This window comes from Electrophorus electricus, chromosome 4 (genome assembly GCF_041902795.1).
Source record: "Electrophorus electricus isolate QZ-2024a chromosome 4, ASM4190279v1, whole genome shotgun sequence".
In the NCBI taxonomy this organism is placed as follows: Eukaryota; Metazoa; Chordata; class Actinopteri; order Gymnotiformes; family Gymnotidae; genus Electrophorus; species Electrophorus electricus.
The window spans coordinates 10,115,058-10,137,500 of NC_137500.1; the positions used below are offsets into that span (position 1 = coordinate 10,115,058).

The window sequence follows — 22,443 nt, forward strand, 5'->3', positions numbered from 1 at the left end:
GTTTTCTAAGCTACATACAACTCCAGCACTGCCATGGTGTAAAATGTGTGAAACCCACCTATTGTTAGAGTCCCGAGCTCGTTCAGACCGAGGCCTCGGACAGAGCCCTGGTGGTGGTGGGCAGGAGGGCAGTGGTGGAGGGGGGATGGTGGGCAAAGGTGGCAGATTGCGCCTGCCCATCACTGAGCCTTGGGTTATTCCGGGGCTGTTTGATTGGGTGTGATGCTGAAATGTGCGCTGGGGTTTGGGGAGAGGGTTGATGTTTGGAGCCCCAGGTTCAGTGTACACGTTCTCAGAGTCTCTGCTCCAGCCACGGCGGCTCCCAGGCCTCACCACATCCAGAGTTCCAAAGATGGGCTCAGTAGCCACCCTCTCCCCTTCCTCCTGCCTCTCTTTAGAAGGTGGACAGAAATAGTTACCTGGCAAACAAGGCTTAGTGGGGCTCTCCTTCATAGCCTGCTCAAGTTTCTTTATGTGCGTCAAAACAGACTTTTTATCCTGGATGGTCTCAGTTGTTTTCCCCGCAAGCACTTTGTCTAGTATAACCTCCCTCTCCTTTGTACATGCTTCCATAGTTGTCCTTGGATCTCCAAACTTATTCCCATTCTCTTTACCAGTGTCTTGTTTCTCTGAGCTAAAAGCTCTTTTACTGTCTCTCCTTTGTACCTCTGTAATTTTCACTTCCTTCTTTTTCACACTTTCAGACTCTTTCTGAACCACTGCCTGCAGATTTGGCCCAACATTCTCTGTTTTGCCCTCCCACTGGGAGATCTTGTCCCTAATGCTGGCTGTGCTTTTGACCCCTGAAGGAGTCCTGGGGGGCTTGTTGCAGCCACCCAAACCATTTTCAACTGGGCGACTGCTGGTCTGTGTGTTATGGGCAAGCATGTTGGTGTTCCCTGGATAATGGCTGAGGTTGTCCAGGGACGTGAGGGGGGACTGGCTGTCCACAACCCTGCACAGGTCTGGCCTCTGGGACACCACAGATCGCGCCTCTTCAAGTGGCAAGCCACAGCACTGGAGCCTACACACGCCACACACACACACACACACACACACACACACACACACACACACACACACACACACACACACACACACACACACACCACACACACACACACACATACATACATACATACACACACACACACACACACACACACACACACACACACACACACACACACACATAATGCCAAACACAGTAATGAGCAATATATGATTACACTACATTATTTAAAGCAATACTGCTCTCTCCAAATTCCTGACCAATATTACAGCATTAAATTCATACCATACAATTGTCAAAATTAAACAAAGAAGAAACATTTAAGTGTTAAATCTCATTTTCTGTATGGATGGAAATCTTCATGAAAACGAGCTGTCATGTCAGTATTTGTGCTTAAGCACCAGATCATCTAATCATGAGTTACTTCCATTATAGGCTTATAGGGTGAAACAGAGTGGGAGGGGTTATAGAGAAAAACAGAGTGAGATGGGGTTATAGGGAGAAAAAGAGAGTGGGAGGGGCTTATAAAGAGGAAAAGAGAGTGGGATGGAGTTATAGAGAGCATGAGAAAGAAGAGCAGACCAAAAAAGGAGGGGGAACTGGATCCTTCTTACTGGTAGGGAATCTGATGGAAATGCTCAGAAACTAAACTGAAGATAGGTTACATCACCCACCACCCACACCAAGCAAGAAACTAAAGTCCTTTATTCAACTGAGGTGAGGAGAAGGGGAAAAAAAACCAGGAGGTTTTCACAGGGCTGAGGCACCATGAGCACCATGAAGGGGGTAAACATAGTCAGCGAAAGAAAAGCAAGACCTCTCAGCTCTTTGCCCTTATTTGTTCAGGAACTGGAGTTAACAGCTTGTTGTGTCTATTAGTGACATATTTAAATAGTGAGGACTTATGAAGAATGAGCTCAGTCTACTCAGATCTCCTCCTAAAGCCTTCAATACTGCTTTTACTACCTTCAATAACATTTCATGGTGTTTCAACCCACCAAGTCATTTTGGCATTCAATTATTTAGTTGATAGAATGTGTCAACGCCAAAAGCTTTAATTAGGATTCAGTATATTCAATACTACGCTTGTCCTAAAACACTCTGACTATAGAAAAAAGGAATTGGGTACAACCTGTTGGTGTTTGAAGTGAAATTCTCCATTAATTTTGTCTGTAGACATTTTTAGAGCTTACTATAAGTATGTGATTTATGGCTGGCCTTTGACTTCCAGGGTATACAATTTGTGATATGTAATGTTTCCTCAATCCTTTTTTGATAGTATTTTAATTATTATTATTATTATTATTATTATTATTATTATTAATTATTATTGACAGTATTTAAAACAAAGGGAAAGATACGAGAATGACTGGTGTGACGAATATAGATTAGAGATTCTCACAGGATCGGCTTCTCACGTAAAAATGTCAATTTAAAGATGCTGTATGAAAGTTGATTTCAGTTCATAGCTAACTACCTATTTGATTCACATACCGTGTCACTCGAAGATTTTTTTCTTATACAAGATTTCAATGTTCTATTGAACATATAGCACTCTAAATGCTAACCTATTGGAGAGTGGATCCTATTTAAGACAAACCTACTGAACACAAAAAGCAACACACTGTCCTACCACTGAAGCATCCACATTTATTGCCATTTTCATTAATTTCTCACATGCTAAAAAAAAGGTAAGCATATGGATAAATACTGTACACATGTACAAAGGTTTTCTTGTTGTCTACATATGGAGGAGTAGTGTGTTCTTGCCTTACCCGTTGACTGACTGGTAGATGCAGTTCTCTGTGTTTGTACAGAGCAGCAGCGCTCTCCCACCAGTCATGATGCTAGCAGCTGGCATCCTGAGATGACACACAGAGAGTTGAAGTCAGTCACATACACAGCTATAAGCCCTCCTGTGACCTGCCACACATTTGTACACACATAGCCTAAAAGAACCATGGGGTCACAGTGTTTAAAAGATATTTACAGTTAGGTAACAATTATTCAGAATTTCAGAAATAGTTCACATATAATGGCAACAGAACAAGAAAATCACAACAAGAAATGTACAGTTGAATCAACAGTGGTCCACGATGCAAACAGCTGGAATATTGTCCGCCTAATGGGAACCTGACTCTTGAGAAGGCATGCACACAGTATTTCCACTAAAATACAAGGCTGCTGAATCATCATCCAAACACAAATGTGGAGTTTGAGAGTTCACATGTGCCAAGGTGCTGGATCAGCTATGAAATAACTTTAGATAATCTGATGAAATCTGGTTAACAAAAACATCTTTCCCCTTCATAGTCTGTTGCATATCTTTTCATCTTCATCAACAAATGAGACAAGGCAAATGGTCTAGATTTTGAATCAAACTAATTATGATTTTGTCCAGAAGCCACAAGCAATGCTGTGTGTACAAATTCCAAATTTTTCAGAGCAGTTTTAAACCCACGAACATGGATTGAACAACAAGAGAAATGACAGTGCTGGCACTTCACCTGCTGAAGGATTGAATAAAATATATAGGCTATATTGCTCTCTTAAAGTTCTAAAAGCAAAAACATGATAAATTACCACATTCCAACCTATAACTATAAATGCCCCAAGTAACTTGTTTACCTTTGCTTTGCTTGTCAATAATAGAGCAAAAACTTCTAATACTTAGGTTCACATTCAAGTAAAATAATTGAAAAAAATTAGGTACATAAAAGGTAATATACACTAAAAATAAAAAGGGTTCATAAATCCCATTTTCAGCTTCTATAGGAAAGAAAAATCACAGAAGCATCCCCAGGCTCTCATAAAAGGATACACGTCTGTGGTGACCTTTGTCCTTTCATATTCTGTCCTTGCAAGGGTCATGTAGCTAACAGTAATTATCAGCAATTCAATAAAGTAGTCGCTAAGTGGTCTGTTTTAGGGTAGACAGGGCACTTAACACAGGTGTTACCACTTAATAGGCACATGTGGGAAGGACTGTCATTCATGTATGCTTGTGTGTAGGTATATACTTGTGCTTTATGTAATGCCAACTCCCCTGCCAAGAGGAAGCAATGACATCACTATAAGGACACTAGGGATGGGGGGAGGACAAAATGCAAAAGCTTGGTCTGCCATCGCAAATAAAAAACAGGCCTCCATTACGCAACCCTCTACCAACTAACCATATTATGTAAGGCCCATACCCCTAATGGAGCCTCCCCTTTTTGAACAGAAGATACACCATATCCAGCAAATTTTGGGCATTTGTGCTTCAGGTAAACTATCTGAACTCAGTATCATTGGAAAGTGACTTTTCAGGACTTTTTCTCCCACAAAAGCTGAGATTTGTGAAGCATTGCTTCGACCCAATTGGCGTATCTACATGTATTTCCAGTACCTGTCCATCTGAAGCACTCGGCATTGCTAGAATCCCAGAGGTTCTGCTGGCCTGCAATGTAGAGTTGTTTTGATGGTCTGCCAAGACTAATATTGAAGTCATTCTGCTTATGGGGTTCTTCTCTTTGGTGCGGCACAGGAACATGTAGTGTAATGGCTATACTGCTCATCATATACTTCAAGAGCTTTAACACATAGACCTGGATTTGGGGAGCATGTTAAAGCCAAGTTTTAGATGTTACAGAACATGACTGAATAAATCCCATGTAATATTAGACAATTTGAATAATATGATCTCTCTCTTTTTCTGTTTGTGTGTCTGTCTGTCTGTCTGTCTGTCTGTCTGTCTGTCTCTCTCTCTCTCTCTCTCTCTCTCTCTCACACACACACACACACACACACACACACACACACACACACACATACTGGGACTGCATTGCTGACCTACAAGCCTAAATGATTTTCAGCTGTGTAAAGGGGTCACATGTTTGTGGAGGAACATAAACTTTTTTTTCTCTCTCTCTCTGCTTCTCCTCTTACTGAAACCAGGAATGAGCTGAAAAGAAAACACATACACCAAAGAAAAATGGGGAACAGAATTTCTTGTATGAAGAATTAGCTTGTAAAGCTATGGTTTAAATCAAAATACTTTTATTTTTTACATTCAGCCTCACCAAGTTTTGTCGGTGCATGTGATCGATCCTGAAGTGAATGAAAAATGAGCTGTTTCTTGGAGCCATTGACCTTATGGTGTACACACCCGTAGTCCCATGTCGGAGAGCAGAAAGACTCCAAGCTTTAATTCTAACCATTCTAGCACACAAATATCTCAACAGAGTGTAATTTCACTCTAGGATTGAGGAGAATAACCTGCTTGGCTAGAGAATCATTTTACCTCCCTATAGTAAAAAAGCTGATTTCAGTGCCATGACATAGCATACATCACTATTATCTCCAAAACCTGGAACCCAGTGTGTGTTGTGCTGTATTGAGCTTTGTAGACATGGAATCCTAAATGCAAGATTTTTCTTAGGCTGGCGCTCACATAAAATGGTCAACAAACATGACAGTCAGTGAATCTTGGATTTGTAAAGCAGTAAATCTGGTAGTGGCAATGTTTATAGCCACCACTGCTGGGCCAGACCCTTTAGAAATCCTGCTAGGCTTAGTTTTTTCTTTGTCCTGTGTGCTATTGTTAAGCCTGACCCTGCAGAACATGGCTATTTCCAGAGTCGAGTCACAGAGAGAGAGACATCTGCTTCAGCCAGTAAAAAGTCCCATATGACCTGAGTAACCTCTACCTGTCCCTCCTCCTGACCCTCTGTTCAGGAAGCTCACATGTTGACATAATATGGGGTCATGTGAAAGCTTGCTATATTATGCTGCTTAGCATACTTTTGAAAATAAATAAAAAATATTGTTTTGCTACTGAGCCAGCTTCCCATGTTTGAAATGTTCAACTTATTTTGTTAAGTATGATTCTACTCCTTTATTTTAAGGAAATAAAGAAACACGCTGGCCTCAAAGTGCAACTTTGCTTCACAATTCAGGTAATTGCTTCACAATTCAGGTAATTTATGCATTATAGATGCCTCTCTATGCAACATTGCCTTTTACCAGTCAGCCTGCACTAAAACACATAAAACCACTAGAGACATAAAAACAGGCCACTAGCGCTCCCAGCCTCTTTGTAGTTGATCGCAATCGGTATTTGGATTCCTTTGAGAGTTTGAGGAGAGAGGACATAACTTAAGGTCAGAGCAGGTCCATCAACCACCCTCAGTTACATTACTAACCATCCACTCCAAACAGTAGATCAACACATCAGCCCACTATCACTGGGGTCTGAGTACACACAGCATGACATAAAAACAAAGGAAATAACAAGACCTCCTTAGAGGCAAATCGTTTTAAGTGTGTAATTATTTGGGGTATTTTCTAAAAAAGATAAGAACAGCTTGACAAACATGTTCTTGAGAAGCAGAAATTGGTGTTTTCTCTGTTTTATGGAAATATGTATTCATATTTGATTATATATTTGTCAGAGGGATAGCCACTAATTACAACACACAGGAAACTGTTATTATATCTTTACGCCGTTTAAAACTACTAAAAAGTAGTTTGTCTTCTTGTGGTCTGCCTGAAGTGCAGCATTTGAAAAATAATTATTATGAGTTTTATGAACTACATAGGAAATAAATATAATTAGATTAGCAATGTTTGTGTGAGAATGTACATGGAAGACTAACTAATCTATGTTGTGCTTTCAATCCCAAAGCTGACTCCTTTCCGGCTTTCTTTATGCTATGGACAATAGCAGCCAAACCCTGGACAGCCACACAGGCCAGGTCAAAGCTGCGCTCCGAGCACTACCACAGGACACAGGAGACCATACATTCCAGGCATGCACACCCATCTCTGGCCTCTGACCATCACACTATGTCATGCAAATTCAAAGTAAAACCAATAAAATAAAATAAAAAATCTCCTCTTCAAGTTGTGGTGTAGGCATTGTGTGGGCATTGTGGCTGTAAAAGAGAAGATTATGGTGGTCAGTAATGAATCCTGGTCGCAGTGTAAATTTTAAGATAGTTGTATACCAAACTGGTTTGAAAAGTTATATGTTTCTTCTCTGTGCTAACATGGTGTCAGTAGTGTGCCTCAAAGCCTTTGCTAGTGACTTTGAAGCACACTACTGACAGCATGTTGTTGTCAGTGATTTCTTTGTTATTTTGGATTGTTGAGCAGTGTCAGATTGTTCCCTCTCTATCTCTCTCTCTCTCTCTCTCGTCCTCCTCCTAACAGCTGTATCTCATAAAGCCTGTCCACAGCGGCCAGCCCTGGAGGATCCACTAAATGCATGACATCATGCTCTCTGCACCTCTGCACAGCAGAAAGCAAGAGGGCTAGACAGAATGTCAGAAATAGCAGGACAGAATCTTTAATTTCCATATACCTAGAACTGGTAACCCAAGTATACCTAGGTATTAAATTGATAACAATATGTTTGCTCAAACAAAACCTTTCTAAGTAATTCCAATTTCAATTAGTCTTAATTACTATACATTAGACTCCAATTAGTCTTAATTACTATACATTAGACTCCAATTAGTCTTAATTACTATACATTTTTTATCTATGCATTCTTTAAAAAAGTAAGGTACTTTATAGTTAAGTTACTATGTGCTAAACCTGGAGGTAGCTCTCTACAAGGAACGGACTTTCAAAAGAGCTGTGGATCACTTGAGCGGGTGTATCCATTAACCAATCCATTTCTTATCCACTCAACTTCTCATTAACTCATTTTGCCTTTTCGCTGTTTTCTTTGCTCAAGGTCCTCAGCCAGGTTACAGCTGGCTTCAGTATTCACTCCTTTTGCGCTTCAAGACATGGGGGGGAAGCCCACCCTGCAATCAATTTCATGCGCCACTAAACGTTTAGCAAGCCTGTGATAGAAACACAGAGTGTGTGAGAGCATGTAGAGCATGTATGCTCTTCAGTACTGTTTGAGGCACTCGGTGGGGGTCTAACTTTCACCCAGTGCCTCTGTGTTCAATGAACTCACATTCCAGCAATTTCCAACATACAGGGAGAGAGAAAGAGAGCGAGAGTTCACTTTAAACACTTGCAAACATATGGATCCAGTAAGCACACTGAACATTAGAATTGAGCCTTTTTGAAATACATTTTTAGCCTTTTTGAAAAACAACTTGTCAAGCAATAGAGACCTGCACTTCTGGTGATATGGCTAAAACCTTTTACAAGATGTTAAGTTAATTACTGAATATCCTCATTGATTGTATACATTCACATCTCATAATAACTATTAATAATAATAATAATAATAATAATATTAATTGTAGATGCATAAACACACTTCAGTTAGACAAGGGAGAAAGAAAGAGAGAAGCAGGTGGAGACACAGAGACAGGTATGGTTCGAGAAGGAAAAGAGAGAAGGTGGTGAAAATAGAGAGACAGAGAAAGGTGTGGTCTGAAAAAAGAGAAAGGGAAAGAGAATGAGAAACTACAGAGGGCAGTGCAAACTATTCAGTTAAGGGTGTATGTTTGCTCCTTATCAATCCACTCTGCATTGTATTCATCCCTTCTAAATAAAGCCTTGGTATGAACTGTATAATTTCAAATGTGATTATAGTCCTACTAGTTGTTGAGTGATTTATGCGCAACAACAAAATAAAAATCACACTGTCTGTGTTTGGCTGTCTGTTTTGTGAAATATTGTAGTAAAATGAAAAAAAAATGGCTGTAGAAGACAAATGAGGATGCCACATTATAATTGCTTGTGTTTACTGGGCACAGTAAGAACAGCGAAAGTTATAATTATGGCATCCAAACCAAACCATTCAACTAACCTCATAACACTGTGGGCTACAATGGTTAAACCATGAAAACGCTATATAACAAACAGTTATTTGATTGTTTATTCAAGGAACAGAATCACAGAAAGACAGAGAGGAAGGAGGATGACAGGATGTGGGATCATTGCTTCCATCCTGCACCTACCGCACACATTAGTGTTTGACTAATTTGACTGAGGGGCAATTCTGTTGCAAAGCCCAGCAGACCTCTGCAGGGTCAGGGAAAGAGGAAGGAGTCCTAAAAAATGATACAGTGTGTGTCCATTTGTCACTCTGAAGAACAATGGACAATGCTATTGTCAAGAATCTCTTGAGCTAGGCCCTTTTTAACAACAAGCATTCTTCTACTTTGTCCTTTTATGGCTGCTGCATAAACTGATGAATGGTAGCGACTTGCATATCCTTGAATCAAAACCAGAATGAATCAGAAAAGTATGACAATTTATGTGACTCCAGGAAAGAGCCTACAGATTAGTGAAGGCCGTGCACAAAACCACTGTACGGAGGTGTTGTGGGAGCGACATGAAACAGTTCAGCATGGATATATGTAAGGAAGAGAACAAAAGCCATGTCCTGATCTTAGTCGGGAACAAAAGGTCATGTTTAGGCCCCTCTTTATGTGCAGGTTATATTTGTGCCAGTGAATAACCACCTTTAAAAATTCTTCTCAAAAAAGCTGTCTACTCTACTTAAGTTCCAGCGCTTTGACGGCAGAGCTATGCAGCTAGCCTGGATCAATAGCTTGCAGGAGTTAGCCACATCAGTCAGACAGAGTTACATTTAAGGAGGACATTCTCCTGAAAACATGTTGAGCTGTTTAATACAATCCAGTAAAGTGCCATTCTTTAGTATCTGACCTTCGTTTTACCCAAGTGCTTCAGTTTAGCTCACGTTTACCCATGATTCAGAGTGGTCACTCTGAAGTGTTACTAAATCTCTGTGCATGTGGAGGATGTTAGACTGAAAAAAAAAGACATACATTTTAGACCTACAACACTTTATCTGTACTAGGACTGTTTCAAGTACATAGCTGACACATGTCAACCAGACAACAACACCTAAAGACCTGCAGTAAATTCTCCTGCAGTATGATATTCTGTAAACAAACCCTCAGATTAAGTATATAAAACCATCAAAACAAGGATTTTCATGTATTTTTCAAGTATTCTCGTTTCATAACTACACACAACTGCTGCTTATCTTGTAAGTCTTGTATGTATACTCTATAGGTGTTCAGTTGAAAACTATAGCCAATCTACTGCCACTTACAATTCATCAGTTGCTCTCTACTCCAATCATCACTGGTCAGTTTCTAACCACAGTACCACTCCCAACCAGGAATTATTTGGGGGTGGGCCATTCTCAGCACAGCAGTGATACAGACAGGGTAGTAGCTATCTTTCTGATATGAGTGCATAAGGCGCAATAGTGTTGCTCAAGTTTTCATTTAAATTAAATTCAGTTTTATTCATATAGCAATTTTAACTGTGGATATTGTCTCAAAGCATCTTGACAGGAACCAGGTTTAGACCCCTAATGAGCAAGCCACAGGCGACAGTGGTAAACAAAAATTCCCAGAGGTTCAGAGAAGAAACCTTTCAAAGGAAGCCCAGCCTCCTTTGGGCCACAAATGGATAGCAGTCCTCATAAAACAAGAAGAGATATAAATAGAGACAGAGATACAGAGTAAGATACATGCTAAGAAAATTAATAACAACAGTCTAGTATATTATGATGGTCCATACTGCTTTTTCATGTGTCAGTGCCAGAGCTTGGTTGAGAGTGATCTGGTACACATAAATATCTGGCCAACTATGCTCCTGTGGTCACAATGGTCAAAACCTGACCACTGATTTAAAGATGGAGGATGGCTAACCCAAACCATACATGGTAGTCTCTAACTGTTTATGGTGTCCAAGATGTTTCTAATAAATAACATTTCTAAAAAGTAGGTGCTGAATGTATATATCTCACAAAAACCCTTTTAATCACTAAAGCATAAAGTTCCAGAATCCTAGAACATTATTTACAAATAAACACTAACATGAACTTTTCAGTAATAATTTTGGTGGTGTACAAAGGGTGGTGTACCAAAAGGATCTGGCAAAAATTAATGACACAAAAAAGTCTGTTCCTAGACAGCTTACAGTTTCTTTGCCTTTCCAACTTGGTTTCAGGGGAGCAGAATTTCTAAAAATGCACTCAAACATTTGGTATAATTATTCCCATTCTCCATCAGCAAGGATAAAAGAAGCATGAAATCATGGAAATGTCTACACTAATACCTACTGGTAGATCACAGTGAGCATGTGATATACACATATGTGTTCAGTTCTAATAGTAATGTAGAGAATAGTGACTGGCTCTTGAGGGTCTCCTCTGTTATTTTTTCCTTCCAAAATGTTACACATTTATGATCATGATTTTCAGTAGAAACATTTCAAATAAGGCAGGTTTTATGAGCAAAGGTTGATTTGAGACTAGGTTTGTGAGTTGACTTTGGTCTTTGAAAACTTGGTTAAGATTAGTAATTCCATTAGTCAATGGTGTTTTGAGCACATCATTAGGGTCCTGTCCTCCAGTTCTATGATTGTGCTGCTCTGGGAGATTCCTTTCTTTCACCCTCTCTCTTTCTGTGAGCTGACTCCAGGCCAGGTCTCCAGTTACCCCTTCCTGTTTTCCCTCACGCTTCTGTGGTTCCGCCTGACCATTCCCACCGGCGTTCCCGCTCCCAGCCCCGCGTGCATCCACACAGACAGATTCCTATAATTCCCTGCAGTATTCCCCCAGGAGTCCAGCGTGGCGAGAGCTTGGGAAAGTGCTCTTCCGGAGTCAAGGATCCACCAAGCAGCAGACATCTTTTCTCCTTCTCTTTCTCTCTCTCTCTCCCTCTGACCTCCCCAACCCCCATTCTGAAAAATCAACATTTCCAGAGTGAATGTAAACCAAGCAGCCAAAGTGATAAAGTGATTCAAAAGGAAACATAAAGTTCAGCAGAGGGAGTCTAAAATCCTCTAAAATAAGGGATACTTATAAGCACTTTTTAAAAAAGTTACTGAATTTGTTTTGCCCAAATTGAAGTCATATGGATCTGTCACTGATTTATGACTCCATTTTAACTGACATAAAAACGGGCTGAGGCACTGCTTCCTTCAAGATTATGATCTTCATCACTTCGCAAGATCTGCACTGAACTGAACCATCAAGACAAATCCTCCAAACTACCAGAACACACTTATGCTTTCTGTTGTTTAATCTAAATGTATGTCACAATAATGAGTTAATACATCTTGTATTGCATGAGGAACACATAAACAATTGCAAACATGCTCTGCAGATCATGGGTAGCCCCTATAGCCAGGCCAGTTGTTAGAGGCACATCTTGCATGCACATTGCACAGTGAACTGAAGGCTCTCTGCTGTGGTAGGGAATTTAGTACAGGGCTCTACCACATAGTCCGAGTTAATGGATGAGGGTTGCATTGGCCTACACCACATCAGAGAAGCCCCATATGCCAGAGAGAGAGGCAGAGGGAGAGAAAGAGAGAGAGAGAGATTTTCCGTCACTTTAGGGTTAGCTAACTGAACCCTTTGACCATACTTGTCTAAAGAAGCAATGGGATAGTAGTTCAGGGACCCCAAGAGCTGAACTCTATAACCCTTTTCACAAAAACATTCTAATGCTGCCTGTTTCCTTTATCATTTCCAACAAACTAAGTAGTTGAACAATTGCAAACATGTAACGCACACCAGCACAGCATTTGGGTTTGCTGGCTTGGTATAGTGTGTGATTACGTGGATTGGTATAGTGTGAGATTAAAGGGATTGATGAAATGTGGCATTAAATATAAATGCTGCTGGTCCGTTATTCCACCATTGTTGTGATAAAGAGCAATCGTAAAAACATTCTTCATCAAGCACTTATTAAGTTTATTGTTAATGAAGCATCTGAGCAATTAAATGTTTATGTTGATGAGTTAATGTTAGACCATTCACTAAACCTTCATTACATATAATTTCCTTCAAGACAAGATTTGGCATAGTATTGCCAACAGTGGTCTGGAGGAAATGTATTTTGCTGTTGCCTAGAAATCTTAACCAACATAACCTTATATGGTGAGCTTTAATTTATTACATTCATACTGTTCTAGAGAAATGCCATATCTGAATCCACTTCTTTTGTATATTGTTAACTAACGTCAGTTTTTGACTAATGATGAAAAGACATGATAAATAGTTTTAAATTGTTCAAAACAGACACATTGGCATGAATATTTTTACACCTAGTATTTCATGTATAAATAATAAACTAACTTCACCCACAATGACTCTTGCCCATTCTGGTGGAAGAAGTGCTCTACAAAGCGCACTGAACCTTGACATGGACCATGTCAGCACAGCAGCTTGCAAGCCCAGCTCCAGTGGCAGCAGGGGGTAGAAGAGAAGGAGCCTGAAGAAGGAAGGGAAGGAAGCAGTGTGTGTGTGTGTGTGTGTGTGTGTGTGTGTGTGTGTGTGTGTGTGTGTGTGTGTGTGTGTGTAGGGGGGCAGTAATCACAGCATCTTTGCTCTGTTTCCAACCAATCCAACACAAACCCTGAGAGCTTACGGAATCCTGAGCAGCCAGAATTCCCTCACCAGCAGCGCAGGGCACATTCTAGAACTGTTGCCACGGAGACTGCCAGCGGCAGCTTGGCTGGGAGGACGGCACAAAGTCTGAAGTAGCCTCAGTATAAAGACTCCCCACTGAGTTACAGTAACAGGATGGGGTTCCACAGGATTGCCATGCTATGACCAAGCATCTGACCACGTGCATGTCTCAATTCCATGTGTATGATGCCCCCATAATCTCAGCACAGAAGGGGTATATGTCAGATGTGACATGTCACCCCAAAGCCTAGCACTTTCACAGACTGACACCACTGATGTCTTAAATAAGATTCCCTTGGGGATGACAGAAATATCAGAAAGATTCTCGTGTTGCTGACCTTTATTAAGAGGCTTAATCCAAATCTTGATCAAGTGAACAAAAACAAAACAAGGATTATGATAGTCATGGTCAAAGTGTTCTGTTGTTTCAGTCTACTTCTTAGAGTATTCCTTCCGTTAGAAGAAGTCAGTATAAACAGATTACCCTGTCAAACAGGTCTACAATCATATAACAGGCTCAAAGATATCCAGACTCCCATGCAGAGGCTTCAGTACAGACACAATATTTTATTGCTGTATACAATTGCTACCACTGGCGATTTAATGTAATGAGTTATGATCACAGGCACTGTAGTTAGAAAGATTCCAGACTTAAAGAGGTGAATTTGTAAACAAGAGGATAAAAACGTATGGCCAGGATTACAAACCATTAGACGTATATAAGTCATGTGCTGCATGACATGTCTGAGGATTACTCTGAACTATGAATAAAAGTAAATGAAGCCTTACACTTAGAAGTCATCTGTGAAGAACTATTGGCATTCATTGACATTAAGTAAAAAAATAAAATAATAATAATTCATTATACTTAATTGTTACTGTTTAAAAGGTTTTGGGCCAGAAATGTTGTGCTTCAAAAAAGAAGAAGAGGAACAGTGCTACATTTACATTTGTTAAAAAAACTTATGTCATGGAATATGGATGCAAAATAACATTTTTCACCAAGAATTTCAAGTATACTTAGCTGATATGGTTGTGTCACAAATAGATTAGGAAGGTATATTTGGATCTGCCTGTTCTGTGAGCTATCAGTTTTCTGGCTGCTATGTTTACAAGCTCTTCTCTCTCTCTCTTTCTCTTTCTCTCTCTCTCTCACAGTAAAGAGAGACCATTGTTCTATCTATGGACTAAAATGACTTGCCTCACTTACCCAATTACCCACTTTTCTCCCACTCCTCTTTCTCCCTGCCTCATTGGAATGCACCTATTTTACACACGCTTCTCATCTTGCTCCACCAAACCACCTCACATGCTACTCCGCTGTTCACAGGCTAAGAGGGAAAGAAGCGCAGTACTGGTCATTCTTTTGATCATTCTTCTACAACATGAAGCACTTTTGCTCTTTTTGTCTATTTAGTTTTGTGAGTTAAAAGCCATGGGGTGATCCATTTCAAACAATGCTAAAACCTTTTGGCCTGTCTAAGATTATGAACACAATACAATGACAAATTTAACATGAGCTCATACCCCAGTTTATGTTTACAAAAACTACACATGCTCTCTGTCACATACAAACACACGCATAGTGGTACCTTGCTTGGTTGGTTGAGCTCTGCAGAAGCGCTCTTGTAGTGGTCTCTCATTTTGTGAAATCTGATACTGAGTATGGCAGCATCCACTCGATGATTTTGGAGCAGTTAGTCCTTCTTCTCCTCTCTTGTTCCCTTCACACACTCTTTCCTTGGTTAAATCCTTGTCTTTTTCTGTGAGGTGGTTAGAGGGCTTTTCTTTAAGCTTGCTTTGAGAAGGGAATGAGACAAACTGAGCCTCAAAGCTCTCTCCACAAACTTTAGCTTCAGGCAATTTTATCTCTCCCCTTTGCGTCTCTCTGCGCTGTTGCCTTCCTATCTCTCTTTCTCTCTCTCTCTCTCTTTCTCGCTCTCTCTCTCCCTCCCTCTCTCACACTCTTTCACTGAACTTTTCCCACCCCTCCCTCCTCTCTCCAAGACCCTCTCCCTCCTCCCTCTATCCCCTCTCTCTCTCTCTGTCTGTCTCTCTCTCTCGGTCGCTCTCTCTCTCCCTCCCACCCACCTCTGCTTTCCCTTCATCCCCCACCCCCTACTGCTGAACTAATCTGCAGCTGGCTGAGTGACTGGAGGCCTGGTCGTCATGGTGATGAAATGTCCTGCTTTAGAAGAGTGGAGTGGGAGAAGGAGGCCGAGCATAAGTGGAAGCATAAGTAACAGCCGATGAGTGAGCACCCGAGATACCCTCCTCATACCTCAGCTATCCCCCAGGAGCAGAAGACGGTGACTAAACATGAGCAGAGTGAATACACTGAGAAACAGAGAACATGTAGGCTGCTAATCTACAGCCCATGACTCTTGTGAACTTCAGGAGTGCCTCACCTCTCGGCTCTACATGAGGCACACACAAAATCGAGAGCAAGATCATGAATAAATCAGTTAGCCATTACTTAGGCATAGCCTTATACCTTAGCTTACACTTTACCCATATTAATCATGTTTATCATCACGTTTACAATCTTCTCCTTGTTTTCTGTTGTAAACAAATTGGTGACATTAAAAAAATAAAATAAAAATTGGTGACATTTTAATTCATTACAAGTGTTTCAGCATAAAGTATTCCAGGCAGAGATCTCTGAGACAGCACCCCCTGGAGCATGCAGGCCAGTGAGCTGGAGTCTGGTGCACTGGACAGGCAATTGTAGGCTAAAGGCTCAAGAGAGGAGGAGACTGGAAAAATGAGGGCTCACGTTTCACATAGACACTGAAGAGTTTCTCCAGGTTATACATTTTCTCTTGCGTCCAGAAGAAGAAAAAAAATTCAGCCCATTCCCCTTCACATTTCTTTCTTTACATATAAAACGAACCCTGCTCTTATTTCAAATGGCTCCCATAACAATTGAAAAAGCTATACCTAACTGCATTATGGGCCACTGTTGAAACAAAAGAACGTATGACTTTCAGAGAACTGTTGCAACTATCCAGATATCAAAACCTGATATCAAAGACTATGATTTGAAAGACCACCACTTTAATAATCATACTGAGCACTCCTGCTTTGACGTGCATGGGAACTCACAGAGAGACCCCATGGACCCCATTAGCAGTGGGAGGAGGATGTGGGTCTAACATCTGTTCAGTATCCCTCCCATCTTTTGTCCGATTGATGGAAGACAACAATAAGGACTCTAGCCTGTGAATGGCAGCTGAACAGCAGCCAGTGCAGCAGGTCAACAAAACACTATACAGTTATTTTGGTACTTCTATGACCTATGCAGAAACTGCCATAACAATTGTTATAACTCTATAGCAAACACATCTTCATTGATTGATTCTGATTTAAAAGAGATGATCATTTATGAGTAGTGTGACCATTTATATTTTAGTGATGAAGCCAGTAAGAAACAGCAAGAAAGACCTGTCAGCCTCCAATGAATACAAATGGGGGAGGTGGATGTTTTAACTCGTCCATTTTGATACAAAGTTTAGACACATTCCCAGATGTTACAAAACTATTAAACCACCACTAAAGACTTACATTTCTAAAATGAGGCACTCAATTTTATGCTTCAGTAGAACATTCGATAGTCTTTTCGAACCTTGAAATTTGTCACTTTTAAGGAGCTATTTTGAAACACTTGAGCAGATGCCCAGTATTTTCTTATAATAATTCCATACCAAAGAATTTATTTTGTCTTCACGGAAATTGTATGTCTTCCTCACGAGTCATTCGCTGACGTAATACGCGTCTTGTAAACCTTTAAGCTTATAATTAGTATAATAGCTTATTCCTTAACGCTCATTTCTCTTAATTACTTGTTTTATTATTAATTTAAGAAAAAATAAAGTTATTGGAACCTTTTAGCTCGTAATGGTTTTAACGTGTAGCTACAGTTAAATTTGATCTATTAAGATAACGCTACCTCTTTCAAATAACAAAAATCAGATTTCACATTTAAGCGTGGAACTAACGCGGAAAGTAAGGATACGCACGGAATTATTTAAAGGTAGTACCAGAGGATGCTGTAAAACATTAATGTCAAGTATGAATGAATGTAAACATACTTAGATACATGCCGTTTGGGGGTAAGACATATGAATGCTGTAGTGAGAATTTTGAGCTGTATTTTGTTCCATTTCGAAATTAGTTAAAATGTAAATTAGTTTAATAACTGAGGGGTATATTTGTTCGATGATAGAACTATCGCTGAATAGCAAGCTAGCTGTTATAATTAGTTGATAATAGCTAGTTAGATGATATAGCTAGATTAGCTAATTTACACTGAATTGGCTTGATTTGAACTACATGGAAGTTCGCAGTTTGTAGACTTTAATGACTTAAAGCTACTACGTTTTTGTTTAAGAATTTGACGCTCAGTGCCAGTATGTATATTTAGACAGGCTACTTGATAACTAGCTACTTCACGTTACGTTACAGACTTTGGTGTAGTCTTAACTTTTAGTGCCTTATCCATATAATGTTTCACTTTTTAAGTGTGTAGCTATAATAGTAATACCATCCTGGTAAATGTTGCTCAAATATAAATTTTTTACAAGTTTATAACAGTAACTGATGATAGAGTTCCATAAAACTGCCAAGGCTACATCAAAATGGCTGCATTTTGGGCAAAAAACATTTTCAGATGCCTTAGATGCACCATTAATAGAGTCTCGGTGTCTGTTCAAGTTATGCCACGCAGGACTTTAATTGTTAAACAAGGTCACATTGTCTCTCAAATCCCCAAAGTTGCACTGCTGTGTTGGGGGCTGAGCAGGGTTACTCAGGCCTCAGCGGAGGCTGAACTTCCCCAGAAGACCTCTGAGAAGAACTTTGTTGCCAAAGTGCAGATACATAGATTTGTATTCGCCTCACGATTGGGTGTCCGTGCCTTGGTGCTCTTGCTCAAATTCAGCCCTCTCTTGCTGCTATACCCCCTGAGCCTGCTCTTCAAGAGCTGGTCCTCCTATTGGCTAGATGCCCTGCTGTGGGTCACAGAAACCTCTGGGCCAACGTTCATCAAACTTGGCCAGTGGGCCAGTACAAGACGAGACATTTTTTCACAGGAGTTCTGTGATCGTTTTTCCCATCTCCACGTGAGGGTGAAGCCCCACCCCTGGGCCCACACTAAGCAGTGCCTGCGGCGCGCCTTTGGGGAGGGCTGGAGACAGCTGTTTGTGTTTGACAGTAAGGAGCCTGTGGGCTCAGGCTGCGTGGCACAGGTGTACCAGGCCAAGGCTCGTGTGGCAAGTGTGGAGGACATAGCTTTCCAGCAGCTTGTGGAGAGCCTGGAGAAAGATGATCTACTGGAAGCTTGGGAGATCTCAGGACTTGGAGGAGCTTGGGGTCAGTGGTGGGGGCCAGAGAAGGGAGAGATGTCAGAGACCCAGGAGAGTAATTCTGCAGAGCTTTTACACAGTCATGGCAAATACACAGAAGAGGAGTGTCTCATACCTGTGGCAATTAAGGTATTATCCAAGAAGCCATGCAAAGGATAGACCTATTGGCCTATTGTTTTTGAGGTTTATAGGTAACAAACTTGTCAATGGGTTGAATTTGTTAGTTTTTTTTACTTTTTTTAAATTTTGCTTTTAATTTGTTTCCAAATTATGATCCTTGCATATTTCATTATTATAACAATATTAATACACTTACTGTTCTATCTTCTCATGTCAGTTATCTTTTTTTCCTCGCAGGTGCTTCATCCTGGCATCAGGAGGCAGGTTCAGATGGACCTGATTCTAATGAAGGCAGGGAGCATTCTTATTAGCTATTTACCTGGCCTCAAGTGGCTCAGTCTCCCTGAGGTGGTTGATGAATTTGAGAAACTCATGACTAAACAGGTAATGCTAATCCTGAACTAAAACATTCTGCTATCAATAATGTTGATGATCTCCACTGATCTTTTGGCTTTTTGGTTGTGATTGCAGATAGACCTTCGTTTTGAAGCAAAGAATATGGAAAGGTTCAAGAATAACTTCAAGGACTTTGAATGTGTTAAATTTCCAACACCACTAAGACCTTTTGTCACAAGGACAGTCCTGGTGGAGACATACGAGGTAATTCAATTCAGGTAGTATTCACCTGCTGACTGCTAATGTGCCACTGGCTCTCTTGACCTTACAGTGATTTGTTTTGTGCAAATAAAGGGATATGTACTAATATGCATTTTCAGGAGAGTGAACCCATTTCCACCTACCTCAGATCTGAGGTTCCTGTGGCCATGAAGCAGAGAATTGCACGGATGGGGGTGGACACTTTGCTGAAAATGGTGAGAGCTTCCATGTTGTCAAAACAAATATATCTCCTATGGTGTACAGCTGCACTTAAAAAAAAAAAAAAACAAACACTAGTTACACTATTACTACTAATACTTATGTTAATAAAATAAATGCCATTATGCAGCATTAATTTCTCTATACATCAAATGGAACGTGTGGGGTTTGTGTGAAGAGTCATTGTCACAGAAATTTGGTGTCATTGCGATATGTGTATTTGGCAATGAACAGATGGTATGCACCCATGATATGTATCTCTGGTAAATTTCCACTTTTTAAACATATGGGCTCATGCAACAAAATCAGGTAACAGGTTTTATCAGCTGGTACCTCAATAGGTGTTTATAGCTCCTTTACTTTAAGATCTCGTGTTTATTTGCAGGTGTTTGTGGATAACTTTGTCCATGCGGATCTCCACCCAGGGAATATCCTGGTGCAGTGTGGTGAGGGAGACGGGCCCCAGGTTAGGCCCACTCTAACAGACCTTTGTGACACAGTGGTGGTCAGTATGCGGCCGATGCCTCCTCCACTTCAGCTGATACTGCTGGACGCTGGGATCGTGGCCCAGCTCAGTGAGGCAGACCTGCGCAACCTCAGAGCTGTTTTCACTGCTGTTGTACTTAGACAGGTATTGGAGGCCACACAATAGCGATGATTTGTATTTGTCTTAATACTAAGAATTCAGGATAATGCAAGAGGTAATATAGGTACAGGTTAAGGAAATGTCAGCCCCAGCCTGTAGCTGATTAAAAAAGCATGTTGTATAGTATTTTATATCTTTGCTATTTTGTACGAACTACTAGGGTGAACGTGTGGCAGAACTGATCCTGAATCAAGCCAGGGCTAGTGAATGTAAGGATGTAGCAAGCTTCAAAAGGGAAATGGCTGAGCTTGTGAACCACACCCTCAGCAACACACTGTCTCTGGGAAAGGTACTACACACTAACATACACTTGCATACATATCTCAGCAAAACATTTAAGCCTATAGATTTTGCTGAACATGCACCATAAGCTCTTGAAAGGTGATTCATGCTTCCTTTCTCTAATCCTGCTAAGGTTCAGGTGGCAGAATTACTGTCCCGTGTGTTTGGATTACTCATCCACCACAAGGTGAGTAATGTGTTTTGGTAAATTTATGACATGCACGCACACAAGTATGAAGCTGGACATATCAGATCCATCACATCCCAGTCATAACCAAGAAATGGTCTGTTGATGAATTAGATTCTATAATGAGGTCACTTTGAGTTAATAGTTTTGTCCACATATAGAAATAACAACAACAACAATAATAATAATATAGGTTTTGTACACTGATTCACCATTCATTAAAAAACAAGTTCTAAGTATTTTTTTAAATAAAGGGTGATTAACATTTTAATAAAAATGTTTCATCTTTGTCTTGTCATTTTTTAGAGTATAATTGATCAACATCTGAGGAAACAGCTCTTAATGTTAATATTGATCTCTGTTGAACATTTTCACAGTTTTTTAGTTTTGTGTTTCAGAATAGCATATAGTAAGTAGCATGTTAATATAGCCTGACTCGGAATGGAATTACACAGCACTGATCCAGCGGAGGTATTGTTGAACACACATGTATAGCTCTCATTTTGTTTTGTTTTGTTTTTTTTCAGGTGAAGCTAGAAAGTAATTTTGCCTCCATTGTGTTTGCCATCATGGTGTTGGAAGGCTTGGGCAGGTCCCTGGACCCTAACCTGGACCTTCTGGAAATCGCCAAGCCTCTGCTGCTAAAGAACTGTGCCTCTCTTCTCTCCTGAGCTCCAGCACAGTAGTGGAAGCCCTAATGCACAGTGAAACAGTTTGGGTTCAATGTACAAAGTTCCTTTAGCTTTGACAAATGATCAACCAATATCTGATTTGTTGTTAATGTCTGAAAGCCACACCTCAAACAGAGAATTAATGGAAATTATTCCATTACAAGAAGGTGCAACTAATGGGACTTCAGATTTACTTCAGTGAGTCCCTCGACTCTTTGCATCCAAAACAACTAATGACCTCAATCTTCTAACTGTAGGAGAGATAGACAATTGAGTAAGGCATATAAACGCTTTGTAGCTGATTCAGAAAACAAATTAAGCATTTTTGATAATAGAATGCATCAGATGTAGCTGTTAGAAATGGTACCGATTTGAAACCTTTACAGATTCCATGGTTTATGCATGTTGCTTTAACAATACAATGAAAAAAGAGGCCCATACACTCTTACCAACTCTGGTTAGCAAATTACTATTGACCTTATTAAGGGTACATATCCAGCATGGCGTAATACTGTTTCATATATGGGGAGGTGTTTGTGTGGGATTTTCTTTTTCAACTGACCCCCACTTTTATTGTAGGGAATCTTAGGAATAAGATATAAATGTTTTCAGCAGCCTACTTTATTTTACATTTGCGGCTCTTATGCATGATTATTTTACCTTCATTTTGTCTTTTGCAAAATTTGTCATAAAACGTTTAGAGTATGAGTTTTATAATCCTGTCTATGTATTGAATAATATTGATGTGCTTGATTTACATGTTTTGTCTTTGTTGTTCAAAGATAAATTTATTTCCAAATCTTTATTTTATTGCTGAATGTCATGCACCAATACCTACTACCTCTGCATGTTTTAGGAGGCTGTAAATTTAGATTGGGATTTTAATTTATATTACCATGGGTGAGAGAAGGATATTTTTGTTGTGGTTTCTTAC

At 40.1% G+C, this 22,443-nt stretch overlaps 2 protein-coding genes across 3 annotated transcripts in view; one reads left to right on the plus strand and one right to left on the minus strand.

The window, feature by feature from the left end:
* si:dkey-82f1.1 (DENN domain-containing protein 2A) overlaps nucleotides 1-15,388 on the minus strand; it is a 29,325-nt gene extending 13,937 nt beyond the window's left edge. The window contains exons 1-3 of one of the 2 annotated variants that reach the window (XM_027019966.3): nucleotides 15,017-15,387; nucleotides 2,788-2,874; nucleotides 59-1,024 (exon numbers count right to left, since the gene is read on the minus strand). In XM_027019966.3, the coding sequence (XP_026875767.3) occupies nucleotides 59-1,024; nucleotides 2,788-2,873 (1,052 nt within the window). In that variant the 5' untranslated portion in view covers nucleotide 2,874; nucleotides 15,017-15,387. Of the gene's footprint in view, nucleotides 1-58; nucleotides 1,025-2,787; nucleotides 2,875-15,016 lie in introns of both variants that reach the window. The other variant, XM_081712270.1, reaches the window with a different exon arrangement.
* A 2,086-nt stretch (nucleotides 15,389-17,474) lies between these two features.
* adck2 (aarF domain containing kinase 2) overlaps nucleotides 17,475-22,443 on the plus strand; it is a 5,012-nt gene continuing 43 nt past the window's right edge. The window contains exons 1-8 of the mRNA XM_027019961.3: nucleotides 17,475-18,916; nucleotides 19,145-19,291; nucleotides 19,379-19,507; nucleotides 19,624-19,719; nucleotides 20,109-20,354; nucleotides 20,530-20,658; nucleotides 20,785-20,838; nucleotides 21,366-22,443. The exon at nucleotides 21,366-22,443 is cut by the window's right edge and continues 43 nt beyond it. Coding sequence (XP_026875762.1) covers nucleotides 18,062-18,916; nucleotides 19,145-19,291; nucleotides 19,379-19,507; nucleotides 19,624-19,719; nucleotides 20,109-20,354; nucleotides 20,530-20,658; nucleotides 20,785-20,838; nucleotides 21,366-21,509 — 1,800 coding nt within the window. The 5' untranslated portion in view covers nucleotides 17,475-18,061 and the 3' untranslated portion in view covers nucleotides 21,510-22,443. The remainder of the gene's footprint in view (nucleotides 18,917-19,144; nucleotides 19,292-19,378; nucleotides 19,508-19,623; nucleotides 19,720-20,108; nucleotides 20,355-20,529; nucleotides 20,659-20,784; nucleotides 20,839-21,365) is intronic.